At 41.7% G+C, this 21,893-nt stretch overlaps 2 protein-coding genes across 4 annotated transcripts in view; both read left to right on the top strand.

Annotated features, from left to right (window-relative positions):
• The window catches only part of SLC44A1 (solute carrier family 44 member 1), a 219,178-nt gene extending 215,267 nt beyond the window's left edge, over positions 1–3,911 (top strand). The window contains exon 16 of the mRNA XM_032635150.1: positions 3,686–3,911. Within this exon, the coding sequence (XP_032491041.1) occupies positions 3,686–3,700 (15 nt within the window). The 3' untranslated portion in view covers positions 3,701–3,911. The remainder of the gene's footprint in view (positions 1–3,685) is intronic.
• A 7,479-nt stretch (positions 3,912–11,390) lies between these two features.
• The window catches only part of FSD1L (fibronectin type III and SPRY domain containing 1 like), a 65,933-nt gene continuing 55,430 nt past the window's right edge, over positions 11,391–21,893 (top strand). For all 3 annotated transcript variants that reach the window (XM_032635889.1, XM_032635890.1, XM_032635888.1), the window contains exon 1: positions 11,391–11,541. In XM_032635889.1, the coding sequence (XP_032491780.1) occupies positions 11,527–11,541 (15 nt within the window). In that variant the 5' untranslated portion in view covers positions 11,391–11,526. The remainder of the gene's footprint in view (positions 11,542–21,893) is intronic.

Raw genomic sequence — 21,893 nt, 5'->3', positions numbered from 1 at the left:
ATACAAACTATGAAATACATGTGAGGGTAGAATAAAAACATTTCAAATACACAAGGGATTTACATGGAATCATACCAATCATCATCAAAGAAAACTGATCACTCAATGTTGTCTACATACAAAAGAGAAAATCATCATAATAAACTGTTTTTATTTCATGGAGGTAGAGTGAGAAAAATTAACAAGTCAAAAGAAGGCATGATGAAATTTGAAAAATAATAATATGAGTAAAAATTTGAAACCATTTGAATTTACTTTTTATTCAACAAATATGTACTGAGTGTCTACTTTTTGCCAGCATTGTTTTAAACACTGAGGGTACAGAGGTGACAGAAACAGAAGTCTTTGCCTCATAGAGCACATTAGGGAAATGTTTAGATAATAATTATACATCTGCTTAATGAAATGTTATGTAACCGTTGAAAACTTACATGAATACCAGAAACACAGGAAATGTGTATAAAATAATGCAAGGTTAAAGGAACACATGCTGTGGACGAAGACAAAAGGGAAGTAATAAACCTGAAAATAGGTATGTGAGGATGGCAGAATTACAAATTAATTTTTCTTTTTTCAAAATTCCCTTTAATTTTATATTGGTTTTTTTAACAGACAAGGGAAACATCAAAAATCTTTTTTAATAAAAGTGATAAAAATCCTATGTTGCCTATTTAAAATTCTATGCCAAGTATTTCATTTGGAAAGCATTGTTGTTACTTTTCAAATATTTTTGTTATCTGAAATCTTTATAGCTATTAGCCCTTAGCAGGATGCTAAAGGATATTGTACTTAAATTCAGGTTCCATCTAAGAAATTTTTCTAGGAAGTGGTATTATCTCTCTTCCTTAAGAGAGAGAATGGGAAATTACCCACTCCTGATGGGAAAAACACGGCCACTTGGTTAAATGTTATCATGAAATTTTTCTTTCTACTCCAGCTATGCAGAGAAAGATAAGGGTGTTGGAAAGAATGCAGATCCAGTGTCAAATCGGTGGCTAGAAAGAGCGATGAAACATTGTCTGTTAATTAGCTCCAGAGCTAATGAGCTCTGTGAGTGGGGTAGGTAGACTCCCTATAACTGAATGAGAGAAAAGTCTCTGCCTGTTTAAGGGCAGTTGATACTATAGTTTTCCATAGGGGACACTAGTATTCCTGGCCCATGTGAGAATAATACAGTGGTGATGTTTCTGAGGTACTTTCCACAGGTGGTAGTGAAAGCCCATTTTACCACCATGTGTTTGTGTCAAACAAGAGATTTCAGGAATCTCCATGTGAGTTACTGTGTAGAGAATTCCTTTATATTGTATAGGAAGCAAAGCTTTCTTGGACTAGCTAATTTGATGTAGTCTTGGACATGAAATCTGAGAAGACTGTTCTGGGTTCCCAAGGTATCTGACACAAAGAGAAAACTCAGGATAAACGTTCTAATCAGGCCTGGGGATGAGTTAGATGCTGTGAGTTTTTTCATGTTCAAGGGTAGTAGGAAAGATATTGCATCAAAGTGTCATATAAAATCGTATTCAGTTAGACTATACACTTTGTTTACATTTGGCTTTTAAAATAATATTCTAAAATTTAAAAATAGGAGGAAAGCTAACTGTAATGTGGTCTCCTGGATGGAATCATGGAATAGAAAAGGACATTAGGGGAAATTAATGACATAAGAATAAAGTATGGAGTTTAGTTAATAACTATGTACCAGTGTGGCTTCATTAATTGTGACAAATGTACCATAGTGATGTAAGATGTTAAAAATAGGGGAAACTGGGTGTGGAGAATATGGAAACTCTTTATCTTTGCAACTTCTCTGTAAACCTAAATCTATTCTAAAATTTAAGTTTATTTAAATTAAAAAATATATAGGAGGAAAGAACTATTATCTCAATCTCAGACAAATCACAATTTTGGCATAAGCCTAGTGCTCAGGCCACATGACTGCAGCTAAGCATCAACCACTATCGGGTATCAGTTGAATCCCAGTTTCTGTTATTTTCAGCGACAGGGAAAAAAGTTGAAACTGCAAATCAAGATACATAAAAATCAGAAAATATGGAACTGATAAGACAGCAAAGTTTAGATTTGGGCTGTGGAAAATAGGAAGCCATTGTAATTTCCTAAGTGAGGAGGTGATGTAGTGAGAGTGACAGTTGAGGGATTTATTCTATGAGCAGTTTGCAAAATGGGTTGAAGTTGGGGAGAAGTTGAGGCAGGGGGATCAGCAAAGAGGCGACAACTGGAATGGTAAACAAAAATCTTAAGACTAAAGCCCTAAAATGGAGCTTATGGCAAAGGTTTCAAGCAATGTTATTCTTAGTGCCACATACAACCTCTTTTAGGCACCTGGGGACAAGCAGAGCCTACTGTGGAGACAGCTATATCAGACGATCTTAGTTTGCCTGTTTCCATTAGATATTTGAGTCATAGAACCACTTTCCTTGTTCCAGGTCCAGGCTCTCCTGGTGTCTTGTCAAGACTGTACCTTGTCACCTCTGCTTGTCCTATAGCGGCCCAGTGCTTGTTTGATAGTCAAACTTGAATCAATGCTTCTTTTTATTTTTAACCCATCCTAATGGGTTTTTAAAAACTTATCTGGAAATGATTTCAAACTTACAGAAAAGCTGCAAGAATAAGAATGGTACACTGGGGCTTCCCTGGTGGTGTAGTGGTTGAGAGTCCGCCTGCCGATGCCGGGGACACGGGTTCGTGCCCCGGTCCGGGAAGATCCCACATGCCGCGGAGTGGCTGGGCCCGTGAGCCATGGCCGCTGAGCCTGCGCGTCCGGAGCCTGTGCTCCACAACGGGAGAGGCCACAACAGTGAGAGGCCCGCGTACCGCAAAAAAAAAAAAGAAAGGATGATACACTGAACACCATAGACTCTTGTTACACCTATCCTTAAACATTTCTCCCTCTCTCTCTCTCTGTCTCTCTCTCTATATATATATACACATATATATGTATGCACATCTAATATTTTTTAACTACTTGAGAACAATTTGCATACAGCATGGCCCTTTACTGCTAACTACTTCATTGTTTATTTCCTAAGAATTAGGATATTCTGTTCCTTGAATTGAACTGAACTACGGGAACACCCATCATCCTGGTCTGACCTCTCCCACCGCTCAGTCATGGGAGTGAAAAATCCAAAGTTTTATTTGAATTTTGGGTTTGGGTCTTTGTACCGCAGTATCCGATTTTTCAGATTAGTTTTGAATTTGATTCATTATGTGTTTGACTCAGTTGTTCAGCTATTCTGAAAACATCTTTGTGAATGAGTAATACTGATACCAAATAATGGCAAACACTAACCTACTATTCATTACAAAGTGTCAGGCACTGTTCTAAGCACTGTCTACTTAGTAATGCGTTTAATCCTCACAAAAACCTGAAAGAAACTTACCATGATTATCTTCATTTTATAATGGGGAAATGTAGGCATAGAAGTTGAATAACTTGCCCAGAAATGAACAACTGATAAGGGGGCAAAATCAGGATGAACCCAGGCTCTCAGATCTCTTTCTTGTCTGTTAACCTATGTGTGTGTGTGTGTGTTTAGCCTTCTTACATTTCACAGTGTCTTCTCTAAAGATGATCCCACACTATTTCTTGTTATTGATTGCTTCTCATTGTGTCGTGTTCCCCTAGGAGAGATGCATTCATTTTCTTGTTGTGTTTATTTTTCAGTTGAGGGGAAGGTGACTGGTCCCATGAGCCCGGGAGAATGAACTCAGAGGAGGCTGTTTACACGAGGTTCTCCCGCTCACCAGCTGTTGAGAGTCTGTGGATGAAGAGCAGGATCTTATTACTTCAATGGAAGCCTGGGACCATGTTCCCAACCACCAACCCACCAAGAGGATTTGGTACAGTGGGGCTGCCTAATAAATGATTCATCAGAAGCATTTGCTACAAATGTGTCTTGCAGCAGCCTCTTCAAATTTAGTGTTGCCTTCTTATCTAGCCTTGCGTGTGTTTAATGATCCCACTGCCTCTCACTCCAATGCCAGTACTGACCTGAAGGCTGTATCCACAATGGAATTCTCTTCGTGCAGGCTGGGTCTGTCCTGCTTGACAGCTATTTATAGAGCCAGTGTGGGTTAGTAACTATTTACTGAATGCCAGTTCCATGCCAATTGTTAGGCTGGGTGCTTTACAAACATTTAATCCTCACAAAAACCCTGTGAGGTTGAACCTATTATCTCCATTTTGCCTATGAGCAAATGGAGGCTCAGAGAGGTTGTGCACTGTGTTTAAGGTCACACAGTTGGCAGTCAGGGCTCAAATTGAGATGAAATCCAAAGCCCCTCCACTTTAACACGCTGCTTTGCCCATCACTGCTCCAGAGATCACTAGCCCACCATATCATCACTGGCATTCCTCTCATAAATAGGGGTGGGGATGGAAGTGTATGTGATGGGAAGTGTCTGAAAGGGAGGGTCAGGGAGCTTTAGAGGCACTGAAAAATCACAGAATTATTCTCTAAGAAAAATAACACAATGCTCTTTTAGATCAGAAGTTGATAAACTGTGGCCTATGAGTCAAATCAGCCCCCAACTTCTTTCTGTAAGTTAAGTTTTACGGGAGCACAGCCACACCCAGTCCTTTATGTACTGCCTAAGACTGCTTCCTGTCCACAATGGCAGAGTTGCATAGCTGTGACAGAGGCCATATGGCTCTCAAAGCCTAAAATATCGACTCTCTGGGCCTTTCTAGAAAAAGTTTGCTGACACCTGTTTTAGATGACTTAGGAAGAGAACCAATAGTTTTTATTAAGGCCAATTAATTATTTTTTTCATTTGACTGAAAAAACGACTTAAAGATTCGTACTGCTAAGGCCGTCACTGGTGGTGGTGGAGTGGGGCACGGGGGTGGGGCTGTAGGGATCCAACCAGCGGAGGTTAAGGGACAGGGAGGAGAAGGGGGAAGTCTGGGCCTCTGGGTCCCCACTCAGCTCCTCCCCCCAGACGCATCCCACTCATGTCCTTCCGATTTCCCCTGCCAAATCAAGTCTCCTAAAATAACTGCTCATAAACTTGTAAGTGGCTTCCCACTTACAAAATGCTCAAATTCCAACACCCCAGCTGGGAATATAGAGACCAAAACAATCTGACCCCTATGAATCTCTCTCTCCACCCGTCTTATTCTTTTTTTTAATCACAAGGAAGTCACGCCAAGTTTGGGTTTATATTTCAAAGCCAATGTACTTGTCTTTGATTCACTTTTATGTAAGCAGAAAAGTAAACATATAATAGTTGTAGGCGATAATAGGAAACCAGGCTGAGCTTTCTCATATATGATGTATTGATTCTTCACCTAAGCTAAGAGTTATATAAACAGGGACTTCCCTGGCGGTCCAGTGGTTAAGACTTCGTGTTTCCACTGCAGGGGACCCAGGTTCGATCCCTGGTGGGGGAACTAGGATCCCACATGCCCAGCAGCGCAACAAAAACAAAAAGTTATAAACAAACAAAAGAGAAGTTTATAAATGTTTCAGTTCCTTTCCTACAGAAGTCACTCTCCAATTGTGTTTAGAAAAAAACTATTCCAGCTAAGGTTTTTGTTTTGTTTTTAAATTGTGTTATCATAAGCTCTCTCCCACGTTGCTGTGTATTTTTCATAAAGATAATTTTTCATGGCTGAGAATATTTCATCTCCTATATGTTCCAGAATTTTCCTAATACTGCCCGGGTATTTGGACATTAAAGGTTGCTGTTTTCATTTGTTTCAACTCCTATCTCTATTGCCTCTCGTTATTCTTCTCCTTCTTTTTCACCTTTGCTCAGACTGTTTTCTTGGCTTGGGAAGGATCCTGTTGTCCTTTCCCGTCTGCTTAAGTCCTGTCACCTTCCCCCTTTAATCTCCGATTGCTAGGAGAGAGTTCAGACTGACCTTTAGAATGACGGATTTCAAGAGACTCAGTTCCCTAAAAGGTGCTGATATGGTACCATCTGAACTTGACTGCAATGGCACTGCAGTAAGGTTAAGAAATCACCCAAGGCCACACCACTGATAAGTGGGAGACTTGGCATTTGAATTCAGACAGTATGGTGTCAGAGTCCTGGAGCTTAGCCAGTGAAATAGAAGTGCCATCAACTCACAACGGCCCTTTCTCTCCCTAGTCTCAACCACGCAGTCTCAATCGGGTCCATACCATCTTCAGAGTATATGCAGAGGGCCTCAGAGGGGCTGCTGAGCAATGTTCTTACTAGGAACAGTGAGCCTGTTCCTCTGTGTTGGAGAGACCTGGCTGGGGGCCAGCATCCTTTCACACAGAGGAGCTCAAGAGGCAGATAAATTTGCTGTGTCCTTGGTCATTCTCCGAACATGATGAATCCAGGGGCATTTCCAGAGCCAAGGTAGGATGTGATGGAAACACCTGTGTCTTCCAGACCTCACTTATCTCAGTGTCCCAGGGGCCTAGCATAAAAACAGGCCATAATTCATGGAGAAGAGACTGTGACATAGTAACATCATAATGGCTACAGTTTAGTTAACTGCCCCTCTCATGCTCTCTCCCAGGAAAGAGTGGGACCCCTTGTGATGGATCTTATGAGAGTGAGGGTGGGGAGAAGAGATTCAGAGTGCATTCCAAAGGTGAGTACAATTGCAAAGCTGAGTCAGAAAGGGAATGCATAGTAACTGGCCTCTAGTTTGAAGAATGAGAGAACCTCAGGTTTTGGAAAGATGTTAAAGGTTATCTCTGCCAGTTATTTTCCAGTGCCTGATCCCCCTAAAACAGCTCTGACAAGGAAATGCCCAGCCCTCTGTTTGGATACCTCCACTGACGGGGACCTTCCAACCAAACAAAAATCCATTCCAGCTCGGTACGGTTCTCTTAGAAAATTAGACTTTTTGTTGAGTGGAAATCTATCTTCCTGTAGCTTCCACCAAATCAGGTCTAACTCTATCTGTGGGAGGCTAGAGGACAAGCCAGATTCCTCCTCCACACAACAGCCCTAGAGAGATTTGAAGCCTAAATGACTGTGTCTTCCCTGAGTTTTTCCTCTCCAGGCTAAATACTCACAGGTGCTTTAATTTTGTCTCTTCTCACATGGTTTCCAGGCCCTTTGTCAGATTTGTGTCCACTGACTGCTTCCCGCTTTGCTTAGAGCTCTCCAAGTATGGAGTTAGAGCACAAGCTCACGTCAGACCAGAACCATCCCTTCCCTCCTATGAGAACTTATAGGATCAGAAATTAGTACTCCAAGTTCCAAGGGGTTCCAGGGATTTGGGGTTAATTTATTTTTGGTCAGAAGGGGACAGGAAAAAAAAGAATGAGTTAGATTTCTGTGGTTAGGAAGAGATGATAATAGATAATATTTTTTGAATGCTTATTACATGCCAGACACTGTGCTTAACACTTAATATGAATTCTCTCATTTAATCCACTCAACAACCCTTACAGGAGTACTGTTATGATGCCCATTTCACAGCTGAAGAAACTGAGGCTTAGAGAAGCTCAGGGTTTTCCGAGGCTATGTAGTGTATGTCAAGACTCAGGCCAGATATTAACAGGGAGCAATGGGTGAAGATTTGGCTTCAACAAAGAGCTGCATCTGGCCAGTGATTATGCTTCAGAAAAGCCAGGTATGACAGTGAAAACTGGTTAGGGGTGAGAATAGGACTTCTAAGACCCCAGAGATCAAGGAGCAGAAAGCCATGCCATGGTGGCACAGAAGGATATGATGTACAAGGCAGTAATAACAGTAACCGCTACCATTTGTTACATGTGTCTAAGTCAGGCATTTTGCATACATAATCTCCTTTAATCCTCACAACAGCCCTAACTGGGAATTACTACCACTATGATCGCTATGTTACAGATAAGGAAATTGAGGCTTATTGAGGTTAAATGACTCACTGAAGGCTACACAGCTGGTAAATAGCAGTGGCAGGATTAAAATTCAGATGGCTGGGGCTTCCCTGGTGGCGCAGTGGTTGGGAGTCCGCCTGCCGATGCAGTGGACACGGGTTCGTAACCCGGTCCGGGAGGATCCCGCATGCCGTGGAGCGGCTGGGCCCGTGAGCCATGGCCACTGAGCCTGCGCGTCCGGAGCCTGTGCTCTGCAGCGGGAGAGGCCACAGCAGTGAGAGGCCCGCGTACCACAAAAAAAAAAAAAAGAAAGAAAGAAAAAAATTCAGATGGCTGACTCCAGGCCGATGGCCCTATACCAAAGGGAAAGACTGTTGGCAAGATACTTAAGGGAAGAAATTTTCTCTCCCAAGAGATGGGGGATCCCAGAACTTACGAGGGAACTCAGGGCTGCAGGCGATGCCTGGCAAGAGAGAACAGGAAACCTGGTTCTGGAAGAGACAATTTTGCCAGACACTTTAAATCAGCAGTGCCAAGCCTGAGGCTATCCTAAATTGGGATTTAGTCAGAAAGGCAGTCCTGAAGGCCGAGGAACCTCATTCAAATAAATATCTATGACCAGATATGCTATCTCAGAATCAGAAACCTGTGTTGAAAAGTCACCTGTTTCTGTGCTTCTGTAGTTCCCTGTTTTTTCATTTTTTAAACAATTTGCTTTCTCTCAGTTCAATGGTGATCAAACTTTAGTGTGCGTCAGAATCACCTGGAGGACTTGGTAAAACATTGATTACTGTACCCCCCCTCCCACCCCCCTGGAGATTCTGATTTAGTAAGTCTGGGGATGAAGCCTGAGAATTTGTACTACTAACAAGTTACCAGGTGCTGCTGATTCAGCTGGTCTGGGGATTGCATTTGAGAACAAGGGCTTTGGTTTATTAGAAAAGCTATTTTTGAAAATTTCTAAACTGACTCGGCTGTGAAGAGGCAAAGGACTTGCCCATAGGCCAGAAGCAGCGGGAGTGGGTCAGGCAGCAGACTTAGTGCCCAGCTAGGTGAGTGCCTGCTGTATGGGGCCGGGGAAGACAGAAGTCACAGCTAGAAGACACTAGCTGTTTACAGATGAGACTGAGGGAAACCAGAAGGCCCGGGAAGCTGGGCAGGGAGCCAGACTGGCCAAAGGAGACAGAGATCTGGCGAGAGCAGAAGTCAAATGGGGTAGCACTCTTGTCAAAAGCTGCAGGTTCTTGGCTGGGCTGCAGGGAAAGAACTAGGGGAGCGGGGAGGCAAGGGGCCAGGAGTGAGCTCCTGGGATGTGGCCTGGGACAGAATCTGGAGATTGCATTTCAGTTGTTGACTCACTGTCTCCAAAGCCTCTTTCTGCCTCCTTCGGGGGTTAAGCCCATCAGTCACAGAGTGCCCAGGAGTTACCCTCTGACAGTAGTGAGGTAAAGTCCTTGCAGCAAGAGAACTGGGGACAGTGCTAAATGCTGTTTCTTCTTCACTGGGTCGTGCAGTGGCAGGCAGATGCAGGGCTGGGGAGCTCACAGCAGGGTGGTTTGACTTCTGATGTTCTCCAATCCCGAGGCTGCATTTCTCCCTCAAGGGAAACTGACTCAGCTGCAGTGCGCGTGCACTGCGGAGAATGGCCTGCGTGGCTGCAGCGGCAGGCTAGTCGCTGAGTGCCTGGCTGCTCTCATCTCTCCTCATGGAACTGGGGCAGCTTGGAGAGGAGGCTCCTTTCCCTTGATACCAAGAAAAGGAGCATCTCTCTGTAAGACTGCATGCCACTACTTTCAGATGCGGGAGGAAAATTGTGCACATAGGCCCTGGACCCTGGCCTTCAAAAACAACCCACCCGGCCTGAACTAGTTTTTCCTTTTGTTCCCTTCAACCCCTTTCTTGTACATGTCTGTCCAGTTTAAAAAGGATTGATTGAATGCATACTAGATGGCAGGCCCTGTGCTGGCGATACAGTTATGGGTAAAAGAAATTTCGACCCACAAGTATAGTCGGGGAGATACATCTACAGAGATAATTACAGCCTTGTAGGATAAATGCTGTTTCTTAAACATAGAGACCATGCCCTCTCAGGACCTTTGTATTTGCTGTTTCTTCTGTCTAGAATGCTCTTCTCCAGATGTTTGTATAGTTATTCTCTCACTCTCAGGAGTGACCCGAGAGAGGCCTTCCCTGACTTTCCTACCGAACATGAAGCCCACACAATTCTCTGATTCCATTTATCCCATGTAATTTTCCCCTGTAAAACATCTAAACTCCTTACATTAGAGATGTAATGTAAGGAGGCATTTTATATACATATAAGGCATTTTATATACATATATATATGTATATAAAATGCCTTGTCACTGCTGATTCTCAGTCTGTGGAATTGGTACCTAATACGTACTCAATATATTTTTCCCTTTTGTTCATTCACAATAAGTGACTGACCAGTTGAACTTTTCTGAACCTCTGCAGTCATCGAAATGGAAGATGAGGCCTGTCCACTTGGGGAAGAACATTTTGAATCGTACCTTCCCAAGCTTTCTAGTCTCTATTGTCCCCTCAGTCCAGACTGAGCAGGTTCTAGCTTCCCACCAATAACTATAATTACTGAGCATTAACTATGTACTGGGCACTTCCAAAACGTTATTTTTTTTCTTTAATTTTTATTTTTTTGCAGTACGCGGGGCCTCTCACTGTTGCGGCCTCTCCCATTGCGGAGCACAGGCTCCGGACGCGCAGGCCCAAGCGGTCATGGGTTACGGGCCCAGCCGCTCCGCGGCACGTGGGATCTTCCCGGACCGGGGCGCGAACCCGTGTCCTCTGCATCGGCAGGCGGACCCTCAACCACTACGCCACCAGGGAAGCCCTCAATACGTTATTTAATCTTCATAATGCTCTGCGAAGTCAGAATTATTTATTTTACCAAAGATGAAACAGGCTCTGGGAGAGTAGTTGCTCAAAGTCACAGCGAGCAAGGTTCCCAGGGGGCTCTCTGGTAAAGGTCTACCAGACTCCACAGTCTACCCAAGTTTCTGTCACGTTCCTACAGGCTTTCCCCATGTTTCCACTACATCCCCCTCCCAGCCATTTCCTTCCCACTGGACCGCTGGGCCTGTCTTAGCCTGGCTGCTTCTCCAAGGGCTAGCGTAAGGAGGTGCTTCAGATGCTTGCAGGATGGAGAAGGGGCTGATCTATCTCCAGAGCCAGAGCTTTCCTTCCCCTGCCCTCCCCACGGACCCGGCTGCTGGATGCCCAGTGGTCCATTCCAAAGCCTGCAGCAATCGCGCGCGCTGGAGGAAAAACGATGGGGGAAGGAGGGCGAGGCTTCTTCAAACGGCCGGCGGGACCGAGGGGCGAGCACTCCTCTCTCTCTGCCGCTCCGTCGCTGCACCGGATAACCAGCACCCCCCTTCCACCCCTCCCCATCTCTTCTCGCAGCAGGGCGCGTGCGCAAGGCGCTCCTCTCCCCCTCCCTTCCGCGGGCCGCCCTTTCACCCTGGCAACGGCGGCGCGACTGCGGCGCGCGCGGGGCTGGGCGCGGACGGGGTGCGGCCGGGCGGCGCCGGTGAAGTCTGAGGCTGAGGCAGAGGCGGCGGTGGCTCAGCAGAGCAGCGGCCCCGGGTAGCCGTGTCGTTGTGTCCGACCTCCCTCCGTCTCCTCGCAAGGTTCTTCGACGCGGTTTGGGGTTTAGCGGACACAGCCCCTGGCCATGGACTCCCAGAAAGTAAGCGCGGGCGCTGGGCCGCCGAGGCTGGGCAGAGCTCCCCGGCCGGGTGGGCGGTGGGCGAGCGGGGCTGGCCAGGCCAGCCTGAGGCTGGGCTATGGCCGCGGAGGGCGAGGCCGCCAGGCCGCTTTGCTTTTTCCCAGGAGCAAAGCGGCGCCCGCCGGGCTGCGGGGACCGCGCCCCGTGACCCTGGATAGCTTCTGCCCTGTACTTGGTCCTGGGTCCTGGTCCCTGGCTCCTGAGGGGATAGCGGGAGCCGCCCCCAGTTTTTCATCATTTTTTGCAACGGTCTGGGCCCTCTTTGATTCTCGCAGCCTCCCGGTGAGCTAGTGAGAGTTTATCCATCCTTAGCAGAAGAGGAAGCCAAGGCACATGGGGGTCTACCGGCTGACGCCGAAGCTGGCCCCTCTCCTCGACCCAGTCTTCTCCTATCTTGGCAAAATCTGTGCTTCTTTAGGTCGGGAACCAGATCTCCTTAGTACCGCCCCCCGCCCCAGCCTTGTCCACCGCCCCAGCCCTCCTCGGGACTAGTTCACTAGCACGTCTTGGTGTTTAGTGTTGGTTGAATTGAGAGAAAAGACTGACAGTTGTCAGAGCAGCGGTCCCACCCTCTGACCAGTTCAGTGTTGCTGGTCAGTTACCTTAATGGTTGTTTTGGCATGTTTTATACTTTCTGAACAAGTTAAAGAAAGGGTATACAGAACTAGCCGTTTCTATTAACCAAAATATATATATTTAGAGAACATAGCCAACGTTTGAATACAATTAGAAGTGTTATTAATATTTAGTTATAATCCCTATATAAAAATCAACCACGGTGCTCTCTTTGTTAGATTATAGTAATTGAAATATAGTGCAGTATAATAAGAAGGAACACAGTGTTACTAATAATGTAGCAGGGAAAAACAAGGGCATGTCCAAGAGGCCATTCTTTTCTATTATTAGATAGAAAGTACTGGAAAAAACGTTAGAACATTGTTTTCTATAATTTTGCCTGGATTCACTTCCTTGAGCACTGGGGGCATGAGAGAATAGTGTAGTGATGTTGTTTAGCGTTAACTATTACAGTATTTAACAAAAGTCATATGATTTCATTGTATGTGTGCATCCTGAAACTCAGGTATATTCAATTTTTAATTTTCATGACTATTAGTAAGACATTTTTTTAAAAATTACATTTTGTGTGTTTTGAATTTGTAAAACATTTCAAAGCTTATTTAACTTTTTAAATAAAAGTCATGTGATATCTGAGTGGACATTAGTTCAGAACAAACGGAAGGGCAAAGACCTGGAGTCCAGAGACTTGGGTTCCATGCTGCTATATGTAGCTTTGTGATACGGAGCAAATCACTTAACTGTGATTAATCAATTTCCTCATTTATACAGTGGAAATGAGAATATTTTATAGTTACTGTAAAAAGCAGGTAATATAATTAAGTATGAATTATGTACTTTAAAGTACAGTGCTTTAAAGTTTACAAAGAATAAGTAGTAAAATACTCTGTGTGCTGTAAAATATAATTTTAAAAAGTATTTTAATGTGGATCATCTTATTTTGCCAGGGCATGCATTGTCTCTCATTTTAATGAGGACTCAAGAGTTGGAGTGAGTCCTGCAAGGTCATACCACTAGCCATACATAAGGCTAAGATCTGAACTTGGTTTCATTCCAAATGTTGTATTTGAGTACCTACACATACTGTGTACAGTTTTACCAGAGGTAGAGAAGAATTAGCTGTTCTTTCTTACTGGTACTAATGTATCTTAGATAAGTTAGAGAATCAACTTCTCAATATTAGAAAATATGTTGAATTTCATTGATAGTATTAAATAATATTTCTAATAAAAAACGCTTTGTTTTGTAGCTTAAAATAAGCATCATGTGTTGATGCTTATAACCAGTTCAGTGCTCTGAATTTGAGCATTCTTTTCTCATGAATTACTGCAGATTCAATTATATACCTCAACTAATAATGAACTGAGCTGGTTATGTATTTCCCTTGAAATAAAACAGTAGTAGTACACCCCTGGCATGATTTTTCTTTTCTATTATAGAATGTTACAACGAAAATAATAGCAGGGATGATACCTTAGTCAGCATAAGGAAACATAGCTACTGCAAGTGGCAGAGGGTGAGAGTGGCTTGAATATATATCCATTTGTAAGGTATTTGGGATTTGGGCTTTAAATTATTAAGAGGATGGCTTCAGAGTCGTCTCCAGTCCTTCTATTTATGAACTGAATGAGGTTGGGCAATTTGCAGTCTCCATTTCCTCATCTTTAAAGTCTCCTTACCTCAAAGAGTTATGAAGATCGTGTTAATTTTTAAAAATCACTTGGTGCCTAGCACACATAAGTACTATCCGTTAGCTATTAGTAATCTCATAATCTCAACTTCAAAGTAACTTTATCCCTTTGTTGATAATTTGTATTACTATTTTTCTAATCCAGTCTAACCATTTCTTACCTTTGTCCTTAAGTTTAAAAGCATGTTTTCTGTGTTTATGTCTGTAATAAATGTTGCAAATGATGGTGCCAAAGAAGAGTTGTTAAATCCTAATTGAAAGAGGATTGGAAATTCTGACTCATGCAATCTGACAATAGAGGTTAAGTTAACTGGACAGTCTTACAGAAGCTTGATGGTGGCTAGTCAGCAAATGGATTAGCTTGACCAGCTGCTTTTTTGTCTGTGAAAATAACTTGGACTTGTGTTAGCAACAGATGCTCTGTTTGAGTAGAGGAAGAAAACATAATTACCTTGGGTATGTAAGGTGTACTGTTGGATACAGAAAACCACAGTATTATCTTCTAGAAATAAACAGAGGGATTTTGTTTATATCGAGTTTCTGGGACACTTGTGAACAGGATGTGTTATGGATAGGTGGCTTTATTTGATACTCAAACCTTTTGATTATGTCCTTAAGTGGTTTTAAGATAAAATCCCAAAGGTTTCTTTACCTGATAAAATGTGTATGTTCAAAGAAACCATTGAAACAAATAAGACATTTGCACCTTTCTAGAATCTTGGTGCTTAGAATTTGATAGTTTCAGTTAAATTCTTGTGCAGGAGATCATTCATATTCATAGGGGTTGCTGTTTCTAGGAAGGGTTTGTGCTGTAGGAATAATAAAGGTGGAGAGGAAAGGGGAAGGGATCCCAGAGGGAAGATGTCATCAAGAGCATACATTGTCAGTTGTTTGCTTTTCCTCCCTTTCCCCTGCATATTCTACTTTCTGCTTAGAGAGGAATAGTGACAGTCAGGCAAGGCTTGATGTGCAAGACTGAACAAACCTAGACTGAGGAGATTGAACTGAGTAGGGAGAATTTTAAAGCACAACACGACCTGCAACCAGTAGCATGTCTAGACTTGGCTTTCTCATCCCAGTTTCTTCCTCTGCCCTGGTATTTGCTATCCTTTGCCTTCTTGTTGTACCCTAACAGTTCGGAGGCCTCCACCATATCCAGATAACCAACCGTCTCTCATGTTGCAAAATTATGCCTTTTTCTCAGTCCTGAGGAAAGGAAAGAGGAATGAAATTTGAGTATTGTTCTGTATCCAGTATTGTATTAGACTGCTTTAAATTCTCACAACAGCTGTTATTCCTGTTGTAAAGATATGGAAGATGGAACTGAGAGAGGTTAAATAACTTGTTCAGAGTCACACAGCTAGCAAGTGATAGTCTGGATTCATACCAGGTCTTTCTTCCCAGCTCAAGCTTCTTTCATTACCACCCTTCTTGCCTTGCTCCTTTGCCTTTAAATGGTGGCATGATTAATGTCACTAAAACTTAAGATATTAACTTAAGATATATCTTAAAATATAAAAAGATATATCTTTATCTTAAGATATATCTTAGATCTTAAGATAAAACTTAAGCTATAAACCCCTATAAAGTAGTTTTTTTGTTGTTGTTATTGAGAAACTAGTTTAGTCTAGTAAAAATCGTTGATAGAAAGTATAGAACATGATTTAGATAAAACTCTGGAATTTGGTCTCCCTTGCTGCTACAAATCATTTTTCTGTAGTACATGTATCTCCCTTCTCTCCAGCTCTCTTTCTTTTTTGAGGGAAGGTCTTTGCTTTCTAAAATAGAGGTGTGACCAGGAAAGTATAACTGGGGTTTTTATACACCCCAGCCAAGCACAACTGCAGTCATTCCCGTGGAGCGGATCAGAGTAATTTGGGATGTACAAAGTATGAGGTACCCTCTTCAAAGGACCATGCTGACATACTTGTATCACTGTGTTTAAATACAGACACCTTCATTTTTATTGAACTTGACAGTTTAAAAAGAAACTAGAAATATAGTGAAACAGACCTAACTTAAAAAAATTTTTTTAAGGACAATGGTTCTTTGCAGTGCCTGGCTTAATGTAAGCAGGATTATTCATGCAGCAAACACATATTGAATGCCATAGTGATCGATATTCCACTCCAATGTAGGGTGGACAATACTTTGAAGTTAGTGGATTTTTTCTACAGCTTTCTTTTTCTATGTTTTATATCCTCAGTTGGCACTTCTTCCCGGCCACAAGGTTCTGATTAATATGGTCTCAGTTATTGATATTTGCTGATGATAGCTAATTATATTTTGAACTAATTTATAATAGTGTTAGCACAGCCAGCCTGTGCACTTCTGTTGCATTATAAATATAAGTAGCACAAGTTTATTGTAGGAAATTAGGAAATATAGATAAATGAAAATAAAATAAAAATCACCCATAATCCTGCCACCCAGAGATAACTTCCTTTAACATTTGTATGTATTACATTCCAGTCTTTTTTAATGCATATAGAAACTTAAAAAAACTATGGTATCACACTATGTATAGTGATTTATAATTTGCTCTCACTTAATATGTAGGGATATCTTTTTCCATGTTAATATCATTCTACAACACTTTAATGATTTAGCAGAATTCTTTAATATGGATATATATTACGTGATTTTTTTTTTTAATTTTTTTTTTTGTGGCTGCATTGGGTCTTTGTTGCTTCACGCACGCTTTCTCTAGTCGTGGTGAGTGGGGGCTACTCTTTGTTGCAGTGCGTGGGCTTCTCACTGCGGTGGCTTCTCTTGTTGCAGAGCACAGGCTCTAGGCACACGGGCTTCAGTAGTTGTGGCACGTGGGCCTAAGTAGTTGTGGCTCACAGGCTCTAGAGCGCAAGCTCAGTAGTTGTGGCGCACAGGCTTAGTTGCTCCACGGCATGTGGGATCTTCCTGGACCAGGGGTCGAAGCTGTGTCCCCTGCATTGGCAGGATTCTTAACCACTGTGCCACCAGGGAAGCCCTACTTGATTTTTAGTTAGTATCCTTTTGTCATACTTTTATGTTGGTCCTAACCTTTTAATATTATAAATAACAGTAAGATGAAATCTTTGTCGTCAAGTCTCGGCTTACACTCTTTAATTATTTACTTAGAATAAATTAGTAGAAATGGAATTACTGAGTCATTGTGTATATGCTTTTAAATATCTTTTGATTGCCAAGTCGCCCTTCAGAAAGGTTTTGTCAGTTTATACTGCTACTAGTGGTACCTGAGAGTACCCCCATCTCTACTTCCATTCCACCTCCCTTAATTAGATGATGAGTCCTCTGGTTTCTGTGGCCGAATGTGAGCCTCCTAGACTTCATTGGATGGAACAGACAGTTCAGAGGCTGCAAAAATGGATGAGCCTTCCTCAGCCTCTGATACACTGTATTTCCCCAAATCCTAGTTGGGAAAGAACCTCTTCTTCTGCTCTGATATCTACAACTGGGCTCAGGGTGAAAAGACAGTATTCCCTACCAGGTCTTTTATTAGATTTTTTTCCTGTGGATCACCTCAGTTGCATCTGTGTACAGTGGTAGTAATCCCAGCTGTTTCACTGTTACAGAGGGCGTAGCTTTCTACCAGTTAGCTATTTATGATTATCAGATTCCTGAATTCCTCAACAATATATAATTCTCCTTTTCTAGCTCGTTGCATCACTTTTGAGCACAATACTCTTGTTATGTGTTGCCATAACTATGGTCAGCTGGTAAGATTCTGGTTGTCTAACTTACCAGCTGGATAGAGCATTCTGGATTTCTACTCATTACCTGATTCAAAGGAGAGGTCTTTGGTGTGGAGTGATACAAGTGGCGTAATTCCTGGTGGCATTAGGATTTTTCACTGATCCCTTTTCTCTGGTTGCAGGAACCCTATGACTGTTTTGTACAGTCCTCTGCAGTGTATACAGCCTAGAGTGGTGTAAAAGTACAGCCTCCGGGGGCAGCTTCCTGGATTTGAATTGTGACTGCCATTTGACAGCTGTGTGGTCAAAGGAAGTTTCATAACTTCTTTAACCTCTCTTTCTTCAACCATAAAATACAAAGACATATCGCTGTCTATTGTGATAATTAAAAAGATAGTCCATGTTAGAAGCTTAGTATAGTGCCTGGCACGTAGAAAGTGCTTAATGAATACTAACTGAAATGACTCTAGTAATAGTTTGGCCCCTTTAAATTGTAGATTGATTAGTGATATTTGCAGTGGTTCTAGATTCATGTATCTCAACTGTCTGGAATACTAATGTAGAATTTGAACCAGAAATTTTCTCCTTGTCTGAGTAGACGCTGGTGGGAAACCCATATATCACAGTGTCTAATTATGGCCACTTGGTTATTGATGCCTTTGGATTCAGAGTAGCACGTAAACACGGGTATAATGGTTTTTTGCCACTGGTTCTAAGAACAGGAAGTTTCTGCATCATAACTTCAGGCACTTATTGCACTGGATAGTTTCCAGTTAAGTAGCCCAGTTGGCAGAGTTTTTTGTTGAATGCAGAATTAAGACTCACATTTGAATTTGTCATATTCACATATACTAAGCTAAAGCCAGTAGAACCATGCCATTTCAGATGGTGGCCGTCATCATGTTCTCAGAGTTAATGATCATATGCCTGTGGTAAGAAGAGCTGTTACTGTTGCCCTTGTGTTTGGCAGGGCGGTACATGTTACAGCCTGTTGCTCATTCCTAGTTTTTTCCAGTCTTAAAGAAAATCTTAAGTCCTTTTGATGCTCTTAGATGTTCTGACGTTCTTTTCATGGGCCTCTGATCTTTGTTTTCAGGTCATAGGGTGCTAATTGTTAAGAGCATAGACTCAGGAGTCAGACTATCTTAATTTGAATTCTGGTTCTGCCACATACTAACTCTGAGGTCCCGGGCAAGTTACTTAACCTCTTTATACCTCAGCTTCCAAATTGGAAAACGGAGATAACCAAGTATCCTACTTCATAGGATTGTTGAGAGGATTAAACAAATTAATGCATGTAAAGAGCTTAAGATAGTGCTTGGCCCTTAAGAGTATAAAAGTGTTAGTTATTATTATTTTGCTTAGAGTCAATTGATTGTGCTTTTACTTCTCATGATTTATAGGGACTATAAGCATAACTTTAAGCTATGCTTCTTTGAAGAGGGTACCTCATGCCTTGTACATCCCAGATTACTTTGAACCATTCCATAGGAGTGACTGCAGTTGTGCTTGGCTGGGGTGTGTCATTCCCGCCTCCCTCCCCTTTGTTAACATAGCAGTTACCTTAGACAAATTCCATAGTCAAGTAATTGAGAGGCTTAATTTTGATAGTGTAGGTTTTCTTGAGCTCCTGGTGACTGAGGTGCGTGACCAAAGGATAATGGCTGAGATTGCCTATGCATACTGTCTCTGGAGACATACATTCTATATATTTTACTGTGATCTAGCAGAATTCATATTTGTGAAAGCATATCTTCAGACCTATATCACCTAAAGCTTTTTAGTCATGGCCACCTGAAGTCTTGCAAAATCAGTTATATTATCTAGATAAACTTCAGATAATTTATATTGCCTTTATCCGTCTATGTTTATCTGTCACTTTATCCATCAGTATTTGGAGGGTAATGGGAGACTTGAGATCTGAGATGGAGTCTGAGAGACCCTGGTAGGCATTCTTTCAGGTTGATAGAGTCCCAGTTCAAAGTTGTCTTTGCCCTTCTTCACCGTCAGGCTTTGATAATAAATGAAGCAAGTGTGCATGTGTGCGCGCGCGCATGTGTGTGTATACTTAGATATATAGAATGGGCTCATTCCAAAAAAAAGTTTTTGGAACTTGTTTTAACAAAAAATTGTGTATATGTTTTAGAACAGGAAGAATTGATAAATGTGAGGGTTCCCAGGTGGGAAGCAAAGCATATTAGAGAAACTCACAGCAGGCTACTGCAGCTGGAATACAGCAAGAGAGAAGTAGTCTGGTGTGAGTTGAAACAGGTGAGGTAGGCAATGGGAAGGAAGATCATGCAGGGTCTTACAGATTATGTAATGTCATGTTTAAGGTCATGTTAACAGCTCATGTTAAAAGATTTTCAGTTTTTTCCAAGGACTTGTGGCAAGACAAGTAAGCAGGAAGAGTGATGCTAACATATTACTCTAGCTGCAATATAGAGAGCTGATTACTGGGGAGAAAGAATGGATCAGAGGCCTGTTAAGAAGTTTTGCAAGAATATAAGTTGAGATATGATACTGACTTGTGGTAATAGTGATTACAGAGTTATTTAGGAGGTAAAATCTACAGAATTGGTGACTGCGTGTAGAGCACAAATGAAAGGAAAGGATGTAATGATGATGGCCTAGGTTTCTGGGGTTTTTTTCCTTCCAGTTTTATTGACTTATATCACTATATAAGTTTAAGGTGTACAGTATAATGATTTGACTTACATACATCATGAAATGATTATTGCAGTAAGATTAGTGAACATCCATCATTTCATGTAGATAAAAAATAAAAGAAAAAGAGAAAAGTATTTTTTCTTTGACAAGAACTCAGGATTTACTCTCAACAACTTTCATATATACTAGGCAACAGTGTTAATTATATATAACATATAGCAGTGTTAATTATATTTATTATGTTGTGCATTATACCCCTAGTACTTGTATCTTTTGACTACCTTCATCTGCTTCTGAGTCCCCCCACCCTCTGCCTCTGGTAACCACAAATCTGATCTCTTTTTCTGTGAGTTTATTTTTGAAGTATAATTGACCTACTGTGTTAATTCCTGTAGGAATTAACTATGCTAATCACACAACATAGTGATTTAATATTGCTATGCATTACAAATGATCACCCCAATAAATCTAATTACTATCTGTCACCATACAATGATATTACATTATTATTGACTATTTTTACCACACTGTACATTTTATCTCTGAGACCCATTTATTTTGTAACTGGAAGTTTTTACCTTTTAATCTCCCTCACCTACCTCACCCATCCCCCTCCCCCTCTCCCTTCTGGCAACCACCTGTTTGTTCTCTGTAACTATGACTCCTTCTATTTTAATATGTTTGTTCATTTGTTTTGTGTTTTAGATTTCACGTATAAGGGAAGTTATATGGTATTTATCTTTTGCTGTCTGACATATTTCACTTAACATAATACCCTCTAGGTCTATCCATGTTGTTGCAAGTGGCAAGATTTCATTCTTTTTTATGGCTGAGTAATATTCCAGTGTATATAGCTCACATCTTCACTATCCATTCATCTATCAATGGGCACTTAGGTTGCTTTCTTGTTTTGGCTATTGTGAATAATGCTGCAGTGAACATAGGAGTGCATTTATCTTTTTGAATTAGTATTTTCAGGTTAGTATTTTTGTTTTCAGATAAATACCCAGAAATAGAATTGCTGGATGGTATGGTAGTTCTATTTTCATTTTTAAGGAAACTCCCTACTGTTTTCCGTAGTGGCTGCACCAATTTACCTTTCTACCAACAGTGTACAAGGGTTGCTTTTTCTCTGCATCCTCTCAAGAGCTTGTTATTTGTTGTCTTTTTGATAATAGCCATTCTGACAGGTGTGAGGTAATATTTCATTGTGGTTTTGATTTGCATTTCCCTGATGATTAGTGATGTTGAGCATTGTTTCATGTGCCTGTTGGCCATCTGTATGTCGTTTTTGGAAAAATCTGTTCAGGTCCTCTGCTGATTTTTTAATTGTTTTTTTTGTTGTTGTTGTTTTGTTTTTGATTTTGAGTTGCTAGGTTTCTGGTTTTACAGCTGGTAGTGCCATTGGCAGAGATAGAACACTAGAGGAGGGCTCAGGTTTAGTGGAGGACATTGTGACATGTTGAGTTTTGAAGTGCTTTTGAGACATCCGAGTGGAGATTTCAAGTAAGCAGTTGGATTAAAATGGTCTGGAGCTCAGAGAATAGGTGCTGTACACAGCTTACATCACTTTCATTGAGACTTCTGGCTTTGCACTTCCTCCTCAGCTTCTTTATCAATTACTTGTGTCTCCATTATAAAAGCTAGTGATTAAATTTGGAGGCCCTGGAGGGGTAAAGTAGGGT

This window comes from Phocoena sinus, chromosome 6 (assembly GCF_008692025.1).
Source record: "Phocoena sinus isolate mPhoSin1 chromosome 6, mPhoSin1.pri, whole genome shotgun sequence".
Classification (NCBI taxonomy): Eukaryota; Metazoa; Chordata; class Mammalia; order Artiodactyla; family Phocoenidae; genus Phocoena; species Phocoena sinus.
This window is presented reverse-complemented; position numbering and strand designations above follow the sequence as displayed.